Here is a 15,651-nt window from a genome sequence, read left to right as displayed (position 1 = left end):
AGAGCATTTCATCTGTCAAGATGCGTGAAGATGAAAAGAAATACAGGTGAAAAGGCTGGGTACAGGGTCTGGCAGCTGAGAGGCTAGTGTATGTCAAATGCACACACATACAGATGTCTGTGCACCACCCTGAAGCCAGCAGTCTTGAGAAGGCCTTTCCCAGGGCTCGGCCATAGCCCACAGGCTACCTGAGGTGGCTTCTGGGAGCATCTGTTTCCGTAGGACCCTGGAGCAGTCACTCGAAAGCCATTCCTTTCAAAGGTGGTCTCTATGCAAGGATGTACGTTCTGAAGAATGACCCCTAGAAGACTCCCAAGAGCTCCTGAGCCTCCTATGTTGAGCTGCACAACAGAGGCAAGGGCTGCCTTAGACGCAGCTTTCATCCCCCTATATCCCTCTGTATCTGTGATTCCTAAAACCAGCGGGATGCAGGGGCTCAACAGTATCTTCTTCATTATAATGAAATGAGCTGATCCTAAGCAGGGTATTTAGCCCAATGCCTGTGGGCACTAAGTATTCAACAAATGTTAGTGGATCTTAACAGCAGTTTTAAACCCAAAGCTAGGTTCATGGGTCAGAGCATTGCCAAATGTCCTTCCTCCAGTTTAGGAGGAGAAATGAATAGGCCCAGGATTAGGGCCAGACTATAGTAAGCCAATGCCATTTATTGGCATCAGTGTATTTAATTATTTATTTGTATATTTGGCACACATTTATTGAGCACCAGTTATGTGAGTGGCCCTGTGCTCAGCACACAATCCTCTGGTCCCCCGTGATCATGCATGGATGGCTGCGCATGGGACCGACACACATACTATTCCACCAGGAAAATCCACTTGTCAACACTGCCTTCCATCTGCCTGCTGATAAAGCTGGAGAGTTAGGAGAAGCTCTGATCATGGCTCCTTGCAAGCTGGGGGGTGGGATCTGGAGTTAGTCGGGTGTGTCTTTCACAGATAAGGAGAGTGACACCTGAGAGGTGCCTGAGAGGGGAGCACATGCCTAAGTTCAGAGAGTAATTTCAGGGCCATCTAAGGCTAGAATCTACTCTCCTGATATGTTTAGGAAACAAGGGCCCTTTCCAGCGGACCAACCGCCTCCTTGTGAGAGCGAGATAACTAGTCTTTATATTTTCATTTACACGTGGGTGTTCTTTTCCTTTCTGAAGAAGTGCATTTCAAGGTTAAGTGCAGTAGCTCTCAAATAAGTCTAGAACAGTGGTTCTCCACTCTGACTGTGTTAGATCATCTGGAAAGCGTATCAAAAATACTAATGTTGGAGCCCCACCCGCAAACCAATTAAATAAGCATTAGTGGGGGTGCAGCAGGGGCCTCATATTGATTTTTAATGCTCCTCAGGTGTTTCTAGTATACATTAGGGGCCTCGCAGTCTAATATATACGATCATTCCAGTATACAGTCTGGTCTAGAGAGCAGTGCTTCCACAATTCTATTGCATATTTGAATCTCTGGCGATCTTGTTGAAATGCACATTCTGATTCAGGAGGTCAAGTGGGACTGGAAAGTCCCTAGTTCTAATAAGCTCCCAGTTGATGTTAATACAACCAATCTCGGGAACACATTTGGGTATTGGCGCCAGAAGGCACCCTGGATTCTGTTCCTCCACTGGTGGGTCCCCAGTTACTCCAGCCTGAGGTCTGGAAGTTACTTCTTTCTTTCACCCTCTCTCCTCATCTACAGCAGCTCTTGGTTACCAGGGCCTATCAATTCCACCCCACTGTTCCCTGGGGCTCCCATCCTTTCTTGATGGATTGGCTCTTTTCCTGTTTCCCACCACCATTCCCAGCTCTGGCCATGATCTCGGCTAGCCGGCCTCCTGATGGGGGGGCTTTCTCATTCCTTCTTGCCTCTGCCCATGCTGTCTTCACTCCACAGAATGCTCTTCCAATCCCTGACCTCTCTTAAAGTAAGAGACTGTAGCATCCCTGGACCACCTCTCTGCTTGCACTCCTCACCACCACGACTGTCTAGGAACAACATGCCCTTCGGGTTCATTTCTGCATTTCCAGGGCCCTGCTCAACGCCTATCGGGCTCTCAATAAATAGTTGCTGAATTTAACAAACAAAACCTCAACTCTGAAAGAGCAAGGCCAAACAAAGACCTCAGCTGCTCTCCTTCTGATCAAAATGGACATTCCTTCGAGGTTATGCATCAGGGTTTAAACACCCCCACTGGGGGGAAAAAAAGCGCCAATCACATTTAACATAGTGCTTCTGTCCTGTCCGGGTTGGGTGCCTTAACAGGGGCTCAAAGCCGGCGATGGGACGGGAATGAGAGGATGGATGCGGCGGGAGCTTGGAGGTCTGCTTTCAAATCCGGACTCGTCCCCAGCTAGAGCTCCGGGACAGGGTGGAGACGGCTGGTGGGAGCCTTCCGGGGCGCTGCAGAGGGCCGGCCGGCCGGCAGGGGACTTGGGGAGCGCGAGCCGACTCGGCGTGGAGGAGGCGGAGGCGCCGCAAGCCGCAGCCCTTCAGGATCCGCGTCTCTCCAGCGCCTACGGGGGCAGCGGGCTTGGGGAAGGGGGCGGGGGAGAGGGAGGGCAGGTCCGGAGCCGAGCGGGGGGAGGCGCGGGGAGACCGAAGGAAATGAGACAACCTTTTCCTCCCGCTGACTCGGGCTCCTCCGGCGTCTGCGGGGCTCCGAGCGGCCGCCCGCGAGCGCTGAGGCCAGCACCCAGCACCCAGCACCCAGCACCCAGCGCCCAGCGCCCCGCGCCCCGCGCCCCGCGCCCGCCCTGGCGGCCCCCCGCCGGGATCCCCTCCGAGGCGTCCGAGCCGGCCCGAGCCCCGGGCGCCTCCTCGCCGCCTCCTCGCCGCCTCCTCCCCTCGGAGGTCGCTCGGGTCCCCCAGCTCGGCCCCGCGCGCCCCGAGCGCAGCCCCCGGAAGTGCGCGCCGCGGCCCCGGCGGCCCCGGCGAAGGTAAGAGGCGCCCGAGAGCGCGCCCCGGGGCGCAGGGGCGCGGGGCATCCCCCGCCGTCCCGGGCCTCCCCCGAGCGCCCCCTCTTCGGAAGCACCCGGAGCGCGTCTGACCTGAAGCCGCTGCTTTGTTCCCGACCCCCCGCCCAGGTGTTGCGGGCTGGGCCCCCAGGGAGCTCTGCTTCCCGGCGCTTTCTTTTTTGCCTCCCCTTCCTCCTATTTTCCTGTGGCTTCCCCCGCTCCCAGCTTCTTTTTTCTCGACCCCCGAACTCTGAGCCCTCTGCCTCGGCAGCCCGGCTCGGGAGAGCGGGTCGTCCCCGAATCTCGGCGCTTCTGTCCGGCTCCGCTCGGACCCTGGGCCTGCCCCGCGCCCACCTGCCCGAACGCGCGGTGGCGCGCCTTAAACTCGGGAGCTCGCTCCTTTTGGAGGCACAGGACCCCGACCTCGGAGCGCACTGGGGAGTGGAAAGGCCGCTGGCGCCCCCTAAAGCCTCAGGGGGACGCTCTGCTGGTGCGGAGGGAGCCGAGTCTCCTGGCCGCTCGGATGGGGGCGGGGGGGGGGGGGCCGGACCCGCGGGAGCGAGCGCGGCGGCGAGGTAATGAGGATGGCTCTCGGCGGTCTGGCTTGCCATTTTGTGCTTATTAACTGCCTAACTTCTCAAGTCAAGCCTCTGAGTAGGGACTCCCACCCCCATTTTACAAACGGGCAAAATGAGATACAGAGACGTTAAGTAATGTGTCCAGGGCCACATAGCTGGGAAGGCCCCCCCCTCCCCCCGCAGGATCCAGGTACCAGCTGGACACATCCCATGTCCAGCCCTGTAGGGGGTTCCGTAACCCAGAGTGAGCAAAACCCATCATCTCTCGCCAGTTCATACCATGGAGAATCAGGCTTTTTCTGTTTCGAGCAAATGCATCTTAATTCTTTTCAAATTTATTTACTACCCACTATCTTTTCAGTTCAGTTCAGCACTGAGGTTTCACCTTTGAACCTCACTCTTTCATCCTCTTCTCATCATCCGGGCTTCTCATCTCCCCAGAAAGCTGGCTTGAGTCTCTTTCGGGGAAAGGCAGTTAAGCTCGGTGCCTAAGAGCCCAGGCCCTGGAGCCCGGCCACCAGAGTCTGAATCTGGCTGAGGCCTTCCTGACCTTTCTTCCACTGGAGTTCCTCCTCTGTAAAGTAGGGATGGGAGGATGCAAAGCGGTTCTCAACTGGGGTTTCCATTTTTGCTTCCCAAGTAATATCTGGCAATGTCTGGAAACATTTTTGGCTGTCAACATGTAAGTGGGGGAGGATGCTATTCATCAGGGGGCAGAGGCCAGGGCTGCTGCTGAAGAGCCTATAATGCACAGGGCAGCCCCCCACGGCGACCAATTACCCAGCACAAAATGTCAGTAGGGCCGAGGTGGAGAAACCCTGGTGTAATGTATCAGTTCATGAAGAGTGCTGTTATTCCCAGCTCTCATCCTCTTATCTGCTCCAGTGTGGACGATTATACCAGCCTCTGTCCCTAGATCTCCTCTCATTCCAGTGCCAGAATTCTGTTGTTAAAACCACAGCAGGTCAGGCTACCTACGACATTGTCTTAATACCCTCAGTTGGCCCCCCAGTGCTTACCGAAGGGAAGGGAACCTGCACATGTCTTACAAGCACCAGAGGCGGATCCTGTACACGTTAAGGTGTGAGAATCCCTGTCATGCGGAGGAACATCTCACCTCCAGCCGTGGCTCACGTGGCTGTTCATGGTTAGGCCTCGACTTACCTTCCTGGCCTCCCCCTTATTTCACCTCTTGAGGTGGCCGCCACACCACCCAACTTACTGTTTCGGCATTCTAGGTCCCGACTTTTTGCAGTGTACTTCCTCCTCCTTGGCAAATTCCTCATCGTTCTTTGGTTCTTTGAGCCCAGAGCTTAAGTGGAGTGTAGCATTCTTCAGTTCCCGCAGCAATTCTGTTGCTCTCTGCTGCCCCAGCTCTGGCCCTCCTCTGCCTCTTGTCTTCCATCTATCTTCCCTCTAGTGGTTACTGGATAGGGATCCCTTGCTCATCCCCACGCTGGTCTCTGTGTACGCAGAACCTCGCACACTGCCGTACTCACGGTGGTGGTGAAGCTCGCAGGCTTTGGAGCCAGGCCGCCTGCGTTCAGATCCCAGCTCTGCCACTTATTAACTCTGGGACCTTGAGCAAGTGGACTCGGTCTCTCAAAGCCTCATTGGTAAGATAGGAAGAAATAGTCCGTCCCCTCGGCAGGCTGGTGTGACTAACTAATGGGATAATCCCGACTGCCACTCCGTGCAGGACATGGTTCAAGTTTAGCATTTTATGTTTTAACCTCATTTAATCCTCATAATGACCCTTTAAAGTTTGAACTGATATTGCCCTGTTTTCCCGACAAAGAAACGAGGCAGAGAGAGGCTAAGCAGTTTGCCCGAAGTCACGCAGCTAGTGGGGGGTAGGGCCAGGATTCACACAAACATCTGGACTGTGGTGTGCGCGCACACACGCACGTACGCACGCAGGTAGAGGGCTTAGCTTGATCCCCCACATGTAGTACGTCTCAGTGAACATGAGCCAAAGTTTGTTGTGTGCATCATTAAAAGCCGAAGTCCATCGCATTTCTCACTTCTACCACACCTGTGATCTGAGACTGTGCATGATTTTCACGGCTCCTGTTCTTTTCTTCTCCTCCTTGCCCAGAGCCCAGCCTCAGAGGGACGGTGCATTGGGGTCAGTCCTCTGTCACAGGGCTGGGTCAGCACCAGTGAACCTGATGCTAAATGGAGCCTTAAGTGGAGTCAGTACCCCTGCCTGGGGGAGAGAGGTGCCGACTTGGGGATCAATCAGCTGACTGATTCCAGCTTGGTCCTTTCCAAGCTCGTGGCCCTTGCAGTGTGCGCCTAGCTTGGTGAAATCCATCAGTGAAAATCAGTGAAACCAGTCAGTGAATGTGTGGTGGGTGAGTGAATGCCACCAGCTGGGTCTCCCACCTCACCTTGATCAGATGCAGAGTCCAAGCGTTCTCTCCAAGCGTTACAAAGGCTGTTTATATATTACAGGTAAAACTTGCTAAGAGAATGTAATGACCCATGTGGGATTTCGGAGAACCAGGTTTGGAACTGGTCACTGACCTCCTATTTGAGTTATGTGTGCTACTGGAGACTAGGTTTACAGGTGATCACTTCACCCAACTTGGAATCTTTTACTTCCCTGAATGCAGCACTGCCTTGGAAAGCTGAGCCCCTTCCTTCCTATTCCCTTGGCCACTTGCTCTGTAGGCCAGATGGCCTTGCACAAATACCTGCACATTTGTGTATTCTGGCTTCATCCACACCTAACCCACACAACTATGGTCCCTGAGTTGCTTGTTTTGGCGGGTTGTCCCCCAGACTTAAGTGGGATGAGGTTAGGTATATGCACAAGGCCTGGTGTTTTGTTAGGGGTCACAGAAATACTCTAATGAGGTTGCTTTTTTTAAAAATTTTTATTTATTTATGATAGTCACACACACAGAGAGAGAGAGAGAGGCAGAGACACAGGCAGAGGGAGAAGCAGGCTCCATGCACTGGGAGCCCGATGTGGGACTTGATCCCGGGTCTCCGGGATCGCGCCCTGGGCCAAAGGCAGGCGCCAAACCGCTGCACCACCCAGGGATCCCAATGAGGTTGCTTTTGAGGATGGAGCAGAGTGAGAACCTCCCTGCCCAGCAATATATGAGAGACCCCTCAGGTTCCCTGTAGCACTGCCTTCCCCCTTCAGATACCACACTCTTACTGACTCCTGGAGTTATTCCCTCTCTTGGGTGACTGGCTGGCTGATCTGAGAAACAGATTCCCCTGGGTGACTAATGACTGCAGTAAAAGTCAGACCCAAGATCTTTGGGGCATCGCTTGCATTTTCACTGAGGCTTTTAAGGTCTGGTACAGTAGATAAACTAGCCCAGAGCCAGGTCTTCAGGTCTCTGACGTCACACCTTGGCTGCGATCTTGAGTAGCACCTCTTAACTGACCAGCAGGCAGATTCTTAAGGAAGCTGGTTCCTGCTTGGTGTCTGGTTCTAAAGAAAGATACCTTACCCTGGTTAGGTTCTCCGGGTTGTGTTCCCGGGAAAATCTACTTTCACTGTTTGCCTCTAGGTGAAAATCTGGTGCAGTAAGGAGCATTTGGTTTAGACTAACCTGGTTGGGATCTTGAAGTGTCAGGGTGGGTTTGGAATACGTGTGGGCTAAGTGACTGGTGCTGGGTGCCAGAGACACGAACACGAAGAGGACGCAGTCCTTATCAGCACGGTTCTAGTCTGTGATGTGTGAGGGACACATGTGTCAAGTGCAGTAAGAGATGTGAGCAGAGAACTGGGGCTGGAAGGCACCAGCCACCAAGGAGTCAGGAGAGGTTTCAGAGAGAAGAGGATGTTGGAGTTACGTCTTAATGGAGAACTAGGAGCTTGCTGGGTTTGGGACGACTGAGGAGCCTGGGTGTGACAGATGGGAAACTGCGTGTACATGGTACAGAGCCAAGGAAGGGCCTGACTTATGGGGAGATATGTGAAGATGGGGACTGGTGATGGGCCTTGGGTGGGGCGTGTGACTAATGTTTCAGCAGGACAGCAGTCTGTTCCTGTTTGTTGGGAGACAATGCAGTGGGCACTTTCCGCTCAGGTGTACTGAGCTCTTTGAATGATGACTCTCGCTCCTGTCTCTACTGGCCTGTCTCCTCCAGGGCATTGGGACCAGAGCCCAGGGGCCGTGGGAGGGACACTGCCTCCAGTAAGTAAAGAAACCACAGTCACAAACAAACCTGCAGTGATGGTAGTGGATTGCTTTGTTTCCTTTCCAAAGCCCTGGCTGATGAATTGTGTGGACGGCCCCTCCTGAGGCTGGGCTTTCGAAACGTTACCTTTAGAGCATCCAAGTCTGAAACAATTGCTAGGTTTCTCTGGACTTAGAGTGGGGTGTGGGGGATAGGAAGGAGAGGGAGGAGTGGTGGTGGAGTGTTGATCAGCTCTGTTTTACATAAAATCCAGCATGTGGCCTAGTAGGTCAACTGCCAGGGCTACCACACTGCCTGGGTGCCAAGTGTCTTCACATTTGCAGTGCTGTTTGACCCCAAAGCCTTCCGCAGAAGGCTCACCACAGGTGATGGGTACATATGCTTGCTGATTGGACCGTGGATATAGGTGTTTCTGAAGATCATCCCAAGACTTCCCTCATCTACTCACCATTCAGTGGGTCCCTGGCATGGGAGAGACTTAGTTAAGTGATGAATGAAGAAAGCCCTAGCATGAAAGTCACATCCCGACCCTCAAGATGCTCGTGCCTGAATGGAAAGATAGACAAGAAAACCAACCAACCCAGCAGTGTGTTAGTGCCATGCCAGAGAAGACGTGGGTACAGAGGCAGCCTCCATCATGGGGTCGAGGAACAGAGCCAGAGGGCAGGATGGTCCCTTCTGAGGAGCATCATCCTCCAGGGGAAGTGCCTAGTCGGCGATTATAATAGTAGCCCCTGGGGTAGATGCCAGATCGGGTGTTAAGGACTTTACTTGCTTTCATTGCTCCTTACAACCACCTTCTGGGGTGGGTATTGGAGGAGGAATCAGGATCCCAACCACAGCTGTCAGGCAGACCTGGGGTCTGATCAGGCCCCTGGACTCTGAGCCTTTCACCACTGCCCCAGACAGTTTTGGGACAGTCATATTATCATTGAAGATGCTTTTAGGAAATCTAGTTTGCAAGAAGCAAAGTCCAGGTATGTAGGGGGTTGAGTTGGGGGTGGGGATGGCTGCATCCTCCTCATTTCTCCCTCTTTCCTCTCCCCTACCTGATGTCCCAGGCCTTACCTTGTTGGGAGCTTGAAGCAGTTGGAAGCTCTCTGCTCTGGGGATCAGCACCTCTGTTTTCCTCCTCTGGCCTCCTCTTTGATCATCCGGGCAGCTTGCACTTTGTCCTCTAAGGAGAGAGGAGGTGGAAATGCTGCTTAGCAGAGAAATAACCATAAACTTATGTGGGAAAGAAGGCTTTTTACAAAACACCTGCTGTAAGTAAGCCTCTCCCCTTTGCCCTGTGCCCTCCTGCCCGTGTCATTCGATTGGTCAGTAGCTGCAGGGAGCAGATGTCAGGGGATCTTGTTTCTGCACAGGGATCCCTGATCAAAAGGGCTGCCTAAAGCTGTCTTCCTGTGGGCACCTCCACAAACACAGCTGACTTGTCCTTTTACTCGCTCACCTTGTCAGGACAAGACAGGCCACAGTGGCCCATGGGAGGGGGTAGGAAGGGTATCTTACTGGGAGGCACATTCATTATTTTCTCGAAGCTCCTATCCCTTGTGCCACTTGGCTGAGTACCCTCTGGTGGCAGCTCCCTTCCCTGCTATGGTGAGATGTGCTGGCAAGCCTGTGGGGGGGCAGAATGAGCACTGGAAGCAGAGTTAGCACTGCCACTTTTCTGCTGTGTGGGCCTGGTCCTTTCGTCTCTCAGCAGGTCAGTTATGTGGAACAGGGATGGCTGGCCTGGAAATTCTCCAGCATCAGACCCTGTTGCGTGTCAAAGCCGGGTGCACCAGGAGGATCTTGCAGAAATATGGAGAAAAATGACTTGGACATCTAGAGTCTGGAAAAGGTGCATATGAAAGGGAAGGGTGTCCCTGGGGACATAGGCTTGTGTGCTCACAGAGACAGCTTTGTGGCTTTGCAGTGTCCGCTCAGCTCGAGCTGTTAGTGTGTACTGACACCCTTTGTGCCAGGTGCAGTCCCAGGCCCTGGGGACATGGAGAAGGACAAGACGTTCTTTTTGCTCGAGAAGCTCAGCAAGCCAGCATGGACATAGGACGCTCAGAGATAGGAATACAGCATTTTGTTATCCGTCTCCCTCAGTGAAGTAAGTTCTGTGAATGCAAGCCATTTGTTCCGTTGATTCCCGATCACTGGAGGCTACTACGAGCCCTGGCATGTAGCAGGTGCCCCCTCAGTGACTGCTGTGTCGCACTGCAGCTCTGTGTGAGAGGCAATCATTGAGTGTGGGGGGCAGCCCGAGCAGGTGAGCCCATGCAGGTGTCCCCATGCACGGTGTGGGTAGCAGGTGACTCTGAGAGTACATGTGTCTGGGAGGCTGAGATGGGGGGTCCAGACCAATGAGAAGGGAAGGACATCACAGGCAGGCAGACCAGGAGGAAGTACCCGCAACCCAGTGAGCATGTAGAGGGTGCTCCAAGGAAGCAGAGGAGAGAGTGTGGATGGGGAGCAGGGAGACGACCTGTAAATGGGCAGAGGGATCACACCAGGAAGCGTCTTGCTGAAGAAATGCGGATTCTATTCTGTATACACTGGGGAGCTACCATAGTTTCCTCTCCTACACAGAGGACGGGCTGGCTCAGTGTTTCATTGTAAAAACAGACCCGTCTGGCTAGAGAGTAGATGTTGGAGAGGAAGAAGGTAGGGCAGGAAGACCAGTTAGGAGACCACTGTGGCTTAAAGAGTGGTAAAAGCCCCAGGTTTGGGGTCAGACAGACCTCCGTCTCACATCCCTGCCCCACAACATCTTTGAGTAGCAGCTTTTTATTAAGCATCTCTGAGCCTCTGTCTTCTCATCTGAAGACAGGGACTCCTGATTTCTCCCTCATGGAAGGATGGCGCTCAGCACAACGTAGATGAAGTATGTGAAGTGTCTGCTAATGTGATTGATCCATAGTCAGTATGTGATTATAGTGGTGAAAATTCTCTCTAGAGACCTTGGCCTTCGGGGGGTGGGCGGGAATTGGGCACAGGCTCAAGAAATACTTTGGCAATAAACTTGACAGAGTTTGGTGACTGATTGCGCGGGGGAGTAAGGGAAGGGCGGGAGTCTAGGATGACTCTGGGATTTTGTTCTGGGCAACCAGAGGAAAGATAGTGAGGCTATTCATTAGGAGACTTAATGGTGAGGAGGAGGAGGTGAAGGAGGTGGAGGAGGAGTGGGGAGAGAAGAGGATGAGGTGGGCAGGGGAGCAGCATTTTCAGGAAAAAATGATGGGCTCAGTTTCAGGCAAACTGAACCTGAAGCATCTTAGGGATGGCCAGGGAGACATGTCTAGTGGGCAAATGGTTTATGGGTTTGACATTCAGGAAAGAAGTCTTAAAGAAGGTTCAAGGGCAAACTTAACAAGAGGTAATGAAGTCATGGCTCAGTTGCCCAAGGTGAGAGAGTGGATAGGAAGAGGAATTCAATGGCTAATGCTTCCTGAGTGTATCCTGTGTGTTCTAAATACCTGTGTGTCTTACTCCTCTCAACAACCATTGCCAGCGAAGACTGTTATTGTGCCTGTTTTATAAATGACTAAATGGAGGCACAGGGAGTAAGTCACTTGCCTGAGGTCATGTAGCAATAAGTAATAGACCTGGAATATTAGCCCAGACAGTCAGATCCGGACCTGTGCTATCTGTACCAGACTGCTGTCAAGGTGGGTGGCCTCTAAGTGATGGGAGACAGGGAGGGACTGGGCAGAGAGGTAGGAGGAGGTGGGAGAATGGAACACGGGAGAGGAGAGTGTCTAGAAGGGAGGAATCCATAACATCAAATGTTTTGGAAATCCACTAAGAAAAGAAGTGAAATATCCATGGCTTTGGGATTAGGGAGCTATTGGTGACTTGGTGTGGGGACTCTGAAAGATGAGGTGAGTTAAGGAACAGATGTGAGGTAAGGAGGCAGTGATACCAAGTAGAGGCAATTCTTTCCAGAAGCTTGGCTTTGGAAGTAAAAAGAGGTTTTGGGTAGAGGGAGGGTTTCAGAGATGGAAAAACATGTTAACATATACAAAGGGAGGGACAGAGCCTGAGTGAGCCCCACTGAATGGCCATAAATGCACTATACACACTGGGAGAAGTATCTCCATGTTCATTTTTCTTTTTCACACAGGTTTTTAATATTTTTTCCCATGTTCTAGACAGCTTCCATGTGGGTGGTTGGAAATCACTGAAGAAGCCCCTGATAGGTGTTTCAGATCTTTAATTTTGGTTAGGGAGGGTAGAGAAAATGTTTTTCACAAAGCCCTGTGTGAATCATCATGTGTTAAATCCAGATCATATCAGATTCACATATTATACTTCATCTACTGGATTTGTCTTTGAAATATTCTCAGAGAGCAGAGCGTGCTGGGGCTCCGTGTCATGCACAGGGAATTGGCGTCTGCTCTGGAGACACCAGGGTGGTAAGGACGGTGGATGGCACAAAGCCTAGAGAGGAAGGAAGGGGCTCAGCACAGTGTGGGGCTGGGGAGGGGCACCGACTTTGACATGGACATGAGACACGTGATCTTCTGAGCAGAGGGAAAGGAGATGGGGATGAAGGTAAATCTACAGAAGGAGACAGAGTTGCTTGGATCTTATTGGATTTGGAAGATGCAATATAAGGTGATTTGCTGGGGTGAGAACTCTAAGAACAACCCTAGATGATTTGGCTCTTGCCACCGAAGTTCTTAATAATGGAAAAGGCTGACATTTCCTTATAAATGCTTTGTTACCGGGCTTAAAGGACACAGGTCCAACAGGCCCTAAGAAGATACATTGATCTAGAGCCAAAGACAATCTCTGTGTTTTCATACATAGGATTCTTTCATTGTTCAGACCAGAGGTAGACACCACAGAGGGTTAAAAGCTTGACTTAAACAAAAAATTCAGCTCTGCCTTAGTTCACAGTGCTGACATCCCGGAGGCTCAAGGCTACAATTAAGGTTTGGCTGCCAACTTCATAAATTTGCCTTGGTTGAAATGGCATCTTTGCGCTTCTTGGATACATCTCAGAGAAATGCACATACCTTCACAGAGGGCCTTTATGGATCGGGCTTCCACAGAGATACTGTGCAGAATCAGAAAGGCCACACTGGAAATGGCCTTGGGGTATTTTTTCCCCAACTCAGTTGAGTTATGTGCTTGCTCTTGAGCTTCAGATTTCAAGAAAAGTGAAACAGTACATCTTTCAAGAGTCACATTTCAATGTTGAAGTTTCCCTTGGTACTAGAGGACATGGTGTGAGTGATCCAAGGAAGGGTCATTCCAGCCTAACTCCTACCCCACCCTGTTCCACCCAGGTCCCTTACCCTTTGCCTGGATGGCTGTGTTGGACAGGCAGGACACTCTCCCTAAAGAAAGAGGGAAAAAGCTGCAGGAATCTTGCCCATCTTTCCTCAATAGACAAGGAATAGAGGAGGTCCTTCTTCAGGAGGGTACAGTGAGGATACTATATAGTTCAGCAAACGTGGACTCAATGATATAATCCTGCATATGGCTTTATTCCAATTCCACAGAATCTGAATTTACTGATATGAGAGGAGGCCATGTACATGTTCCACACTGATTCCAAGAATGAGGGTTTGCATACACGCTCCAAATATCCACAGAGCTATCAGTGGTGCTTTAGCCCATCCAACCTTCTCGGCCATGGGAGTACCTGAAGGATCTGAGAGGCAGTATCCAGCATGTTCAGAAAGTAACAACCTCGATGCCTTAGGTTCCTTCATTTGTTTGTGACTTATTAGTGAAATCATTGTTTTTTTATTTGTCCAATCATTTGCTCATTCAACAAACTGAACAACTACCATGTCCCTGGCTCCAGGCTACATGATGGTAATGTGGTGGTGAATCCAACAGTCTTAGTTGCTACCCTCTCAGAGCTCATAGTTGTTAGGGGACAGACATTCAAGAGATAGAAACACAAAGAAATGCATGATTACAAACTTTGGTAAATCCTGTACTGGGAAAGAACAGGATGCTTCAGCAGGGAGAGAGAGAAGACAGTTTAGCATGAGGGTGTTTGTTGAATAAGCAAATGATTGGACAAGTGAAAAAATATGATTTCACTAAAAAGTCAAATACAAATGCAAGAACCTAAGGCATCGAGGCTGTTACTTTCTGAACGTGCTGGATACTGCCTCTCTGATCCTTCAGGTACTCCGATGGCCCAGAAGGTTGGATGCTCCAGAAGGAACATGGCCCTGCTGATACCTTTTCTAAACTCCAGAACTGTGAGACAATAAATACCTGTTGTTTTAAGCCATTCAGTGTGTACAGTACTTGGTAATGGCAGCCCTAGCAAAGCAATAGAGGCTGGTGGTCAAAGCATATCAACATTTGTGGCAGACTCCGGTGTTTATCTCCCCCAAAAGGCATATCCCCCTCCTCCTTGCTGCAGGAGCCCCACTTTGGGTTGAAGCATTCACTGAGAAGTCAAGCTTGGTGTGGGTCATGCGATTGATGCACGTCAGTCACAGTGGTCTCTTTGTCATTCCACTTAACATGTGACCCAATTCTGGTCACTAGGTCTCACAAAGAATTGCTGTGCCCACGAGATAATTCAGTTGTTCTTGGATATCTCCATTCTTTGTCTCCAAAGCCCTATTTAAAATATTCAACGCAGACACTGTCTCTAGCTGAATCTGTACTGATATTGAATTAATGATCAGTAGGGTTTCTAGACAACCTGATGGAGATGGTAACTGAATTGATCTCTTTAGCTACACCTTGTCAGGTTTGTCCTTTCAGAGGCTAACCTTGACCTCTAAGGTTTATTTTTTATTTTTTTTATTTTTATTATTTTTATTTATTTATTTATTTTTGACCTCTAGGGTTTAAACCTATAGGTTTTCCGTTAGCTGATACTGTCACCTCAATCTGACAAACATCTCCTGGGTATTTGTGTCAGGAGGTGAATCAGACAATATTCTAATCTAGGCACTTAAATTCACGGATTTCCTAATCCATAAGCTAATGCCACACTGTCTTCTCCATATGGTAACGTGCCCAAATCATCAGGTTAGAGCTGTAAGTTGTAAGTCTGGGTTTGAGTTTTGCTGCCCGTCCCCTGTCAAACACAGAAGAATAAGCTCACACCTACCAGTTTCTGCAGCTGAAACACACGTCTGGTCCTTGCCGTGCCAGAGGCTAATTGAGAAGTTTAAATGGCAGAATGGGTCTTCACAGGGACAGAAAGAAGGGAGGCTTAGGCAGTAGGGCTTCATGCCACACCCTGCAAGGAGGGGAGATGACAACATTTAGGAATGGCATAGGCTTTGACACTAGACCCGGGTTCAATCTCAGCTCCACCACGTACCAGCTATGTAACTCTGGGCAAACAACTTAGTATTTCTAAACTTCAGTTTGCAAAATAGGAAATGCAACTTAATATTCTTAAGAATTATGCTTAACACAATGAGGTAATCTATGTAATGCACCTAGCATGGTGCCTTCTGACCAGCAGGTGACCTCATAGGACATGCGCATGATTCTGAGTCACACACACAGAACGTCTAGGGTTTTTTTTTTCCTAGTCCACTGAGCATTAAAGAAACAATGAGGCATGTTCCCATCAAATTGGTCATGCAGTCCTGTCACTTTTACCTTGGAGCATGTCACCTGGAACCAAGATTCACCAGGATCTTTCATTTAATTCCCTTGAATTAAAGCAATGGCTCCTTACTGGCCTCCCTACCTCCATTCTCTCCACATCCTCCAGTCCAACCTCCAGTGAGCCACCTGGAGTGATAATTCCGGAATTATCATTCCAGGGCAGGGATTGGTAGACTACAGCTCACAGGCAAATCCAGCCCACTGCTGTTTTTTTTTTTTTTAAAGTTTTTATTTATTTATTCATAGAGACACAGAGAGAGAGGCAGAGACACAGGCAGAGGGAGAAGCAGGCTCCATCCCATGACGTGGGACTCGATCCAGGATCCCCAGGATCACACCCTGGGCTGC

The 15,651-nt window shown here is 50.7% G+C and overlaps 1 protein-coding gene and 1 long non-coding RNA gene across 4 annotated transcripts in view; one reads left to right on the top strand and one right to left on the bottom strand.

Moving 5' to 3' along the window:
* The window catches only part of LOC140601264 (uncharacterized), a 76,263-nt gene extending 71,021 nt beyond the window's left edge, over window positions 1-5,242 (bottom strand). Inside the window, exon 1 of the long non-coding RNA XR_012004287.1 lies at window positions 4,757-5,242. This is a non-coding gene — a long non-coding RNA (uncharacterized lncRNA). The remainder of the gene's footprint in view (window positions 1-4,756) is intronic.
* Window positions 2,201-15,651, top strand: part of EVA1A (eva-1 homolog A, regulator of programmed cell death) — a 48,635-nt gene continuing 35,184 nt past the window's right edge. Inside the window, exons 1-2 of one of the 3 annotated variants that reach the window (XR_012004286.1) lie at window positions 3,511-9,547; window positions 9,672-9,805. Coding sequence is in view for 2 of the 3 variants with exons in the window: in XM_072769982.1 (XP_072626083.1) it covers window positions 12,238-12,312 (75 nt within the window). In the remaining variant the exon portion in view is untranslated. Of the gene's footprint in view, window positions 2,323-3,510; window positions 9,548-9,671; window positions 9,806-12,222; window positions 12,313-15,651 lie in introns of those variants that run through there. The other 2 variants (XM_072769983.1, XM_072769982.1) reach the window with 2 other exon arrangements.

This window comes from Canis lupus, chromosome 12, assembly GCF_048164855.1.
Source record: "Canis lupus baileyi chromosome 12, mCanLup2.hap1, whole genome shotgun sequence".
Taxonomy (NCBI): Eukaryota; Metazoa; Chordata; class Mammalia; order Carnivora; family Canidae; genus Canis; species Canis lupus.
This window is presented reverse-complemented; position numbering and strand designations above follow the sequence as displayed.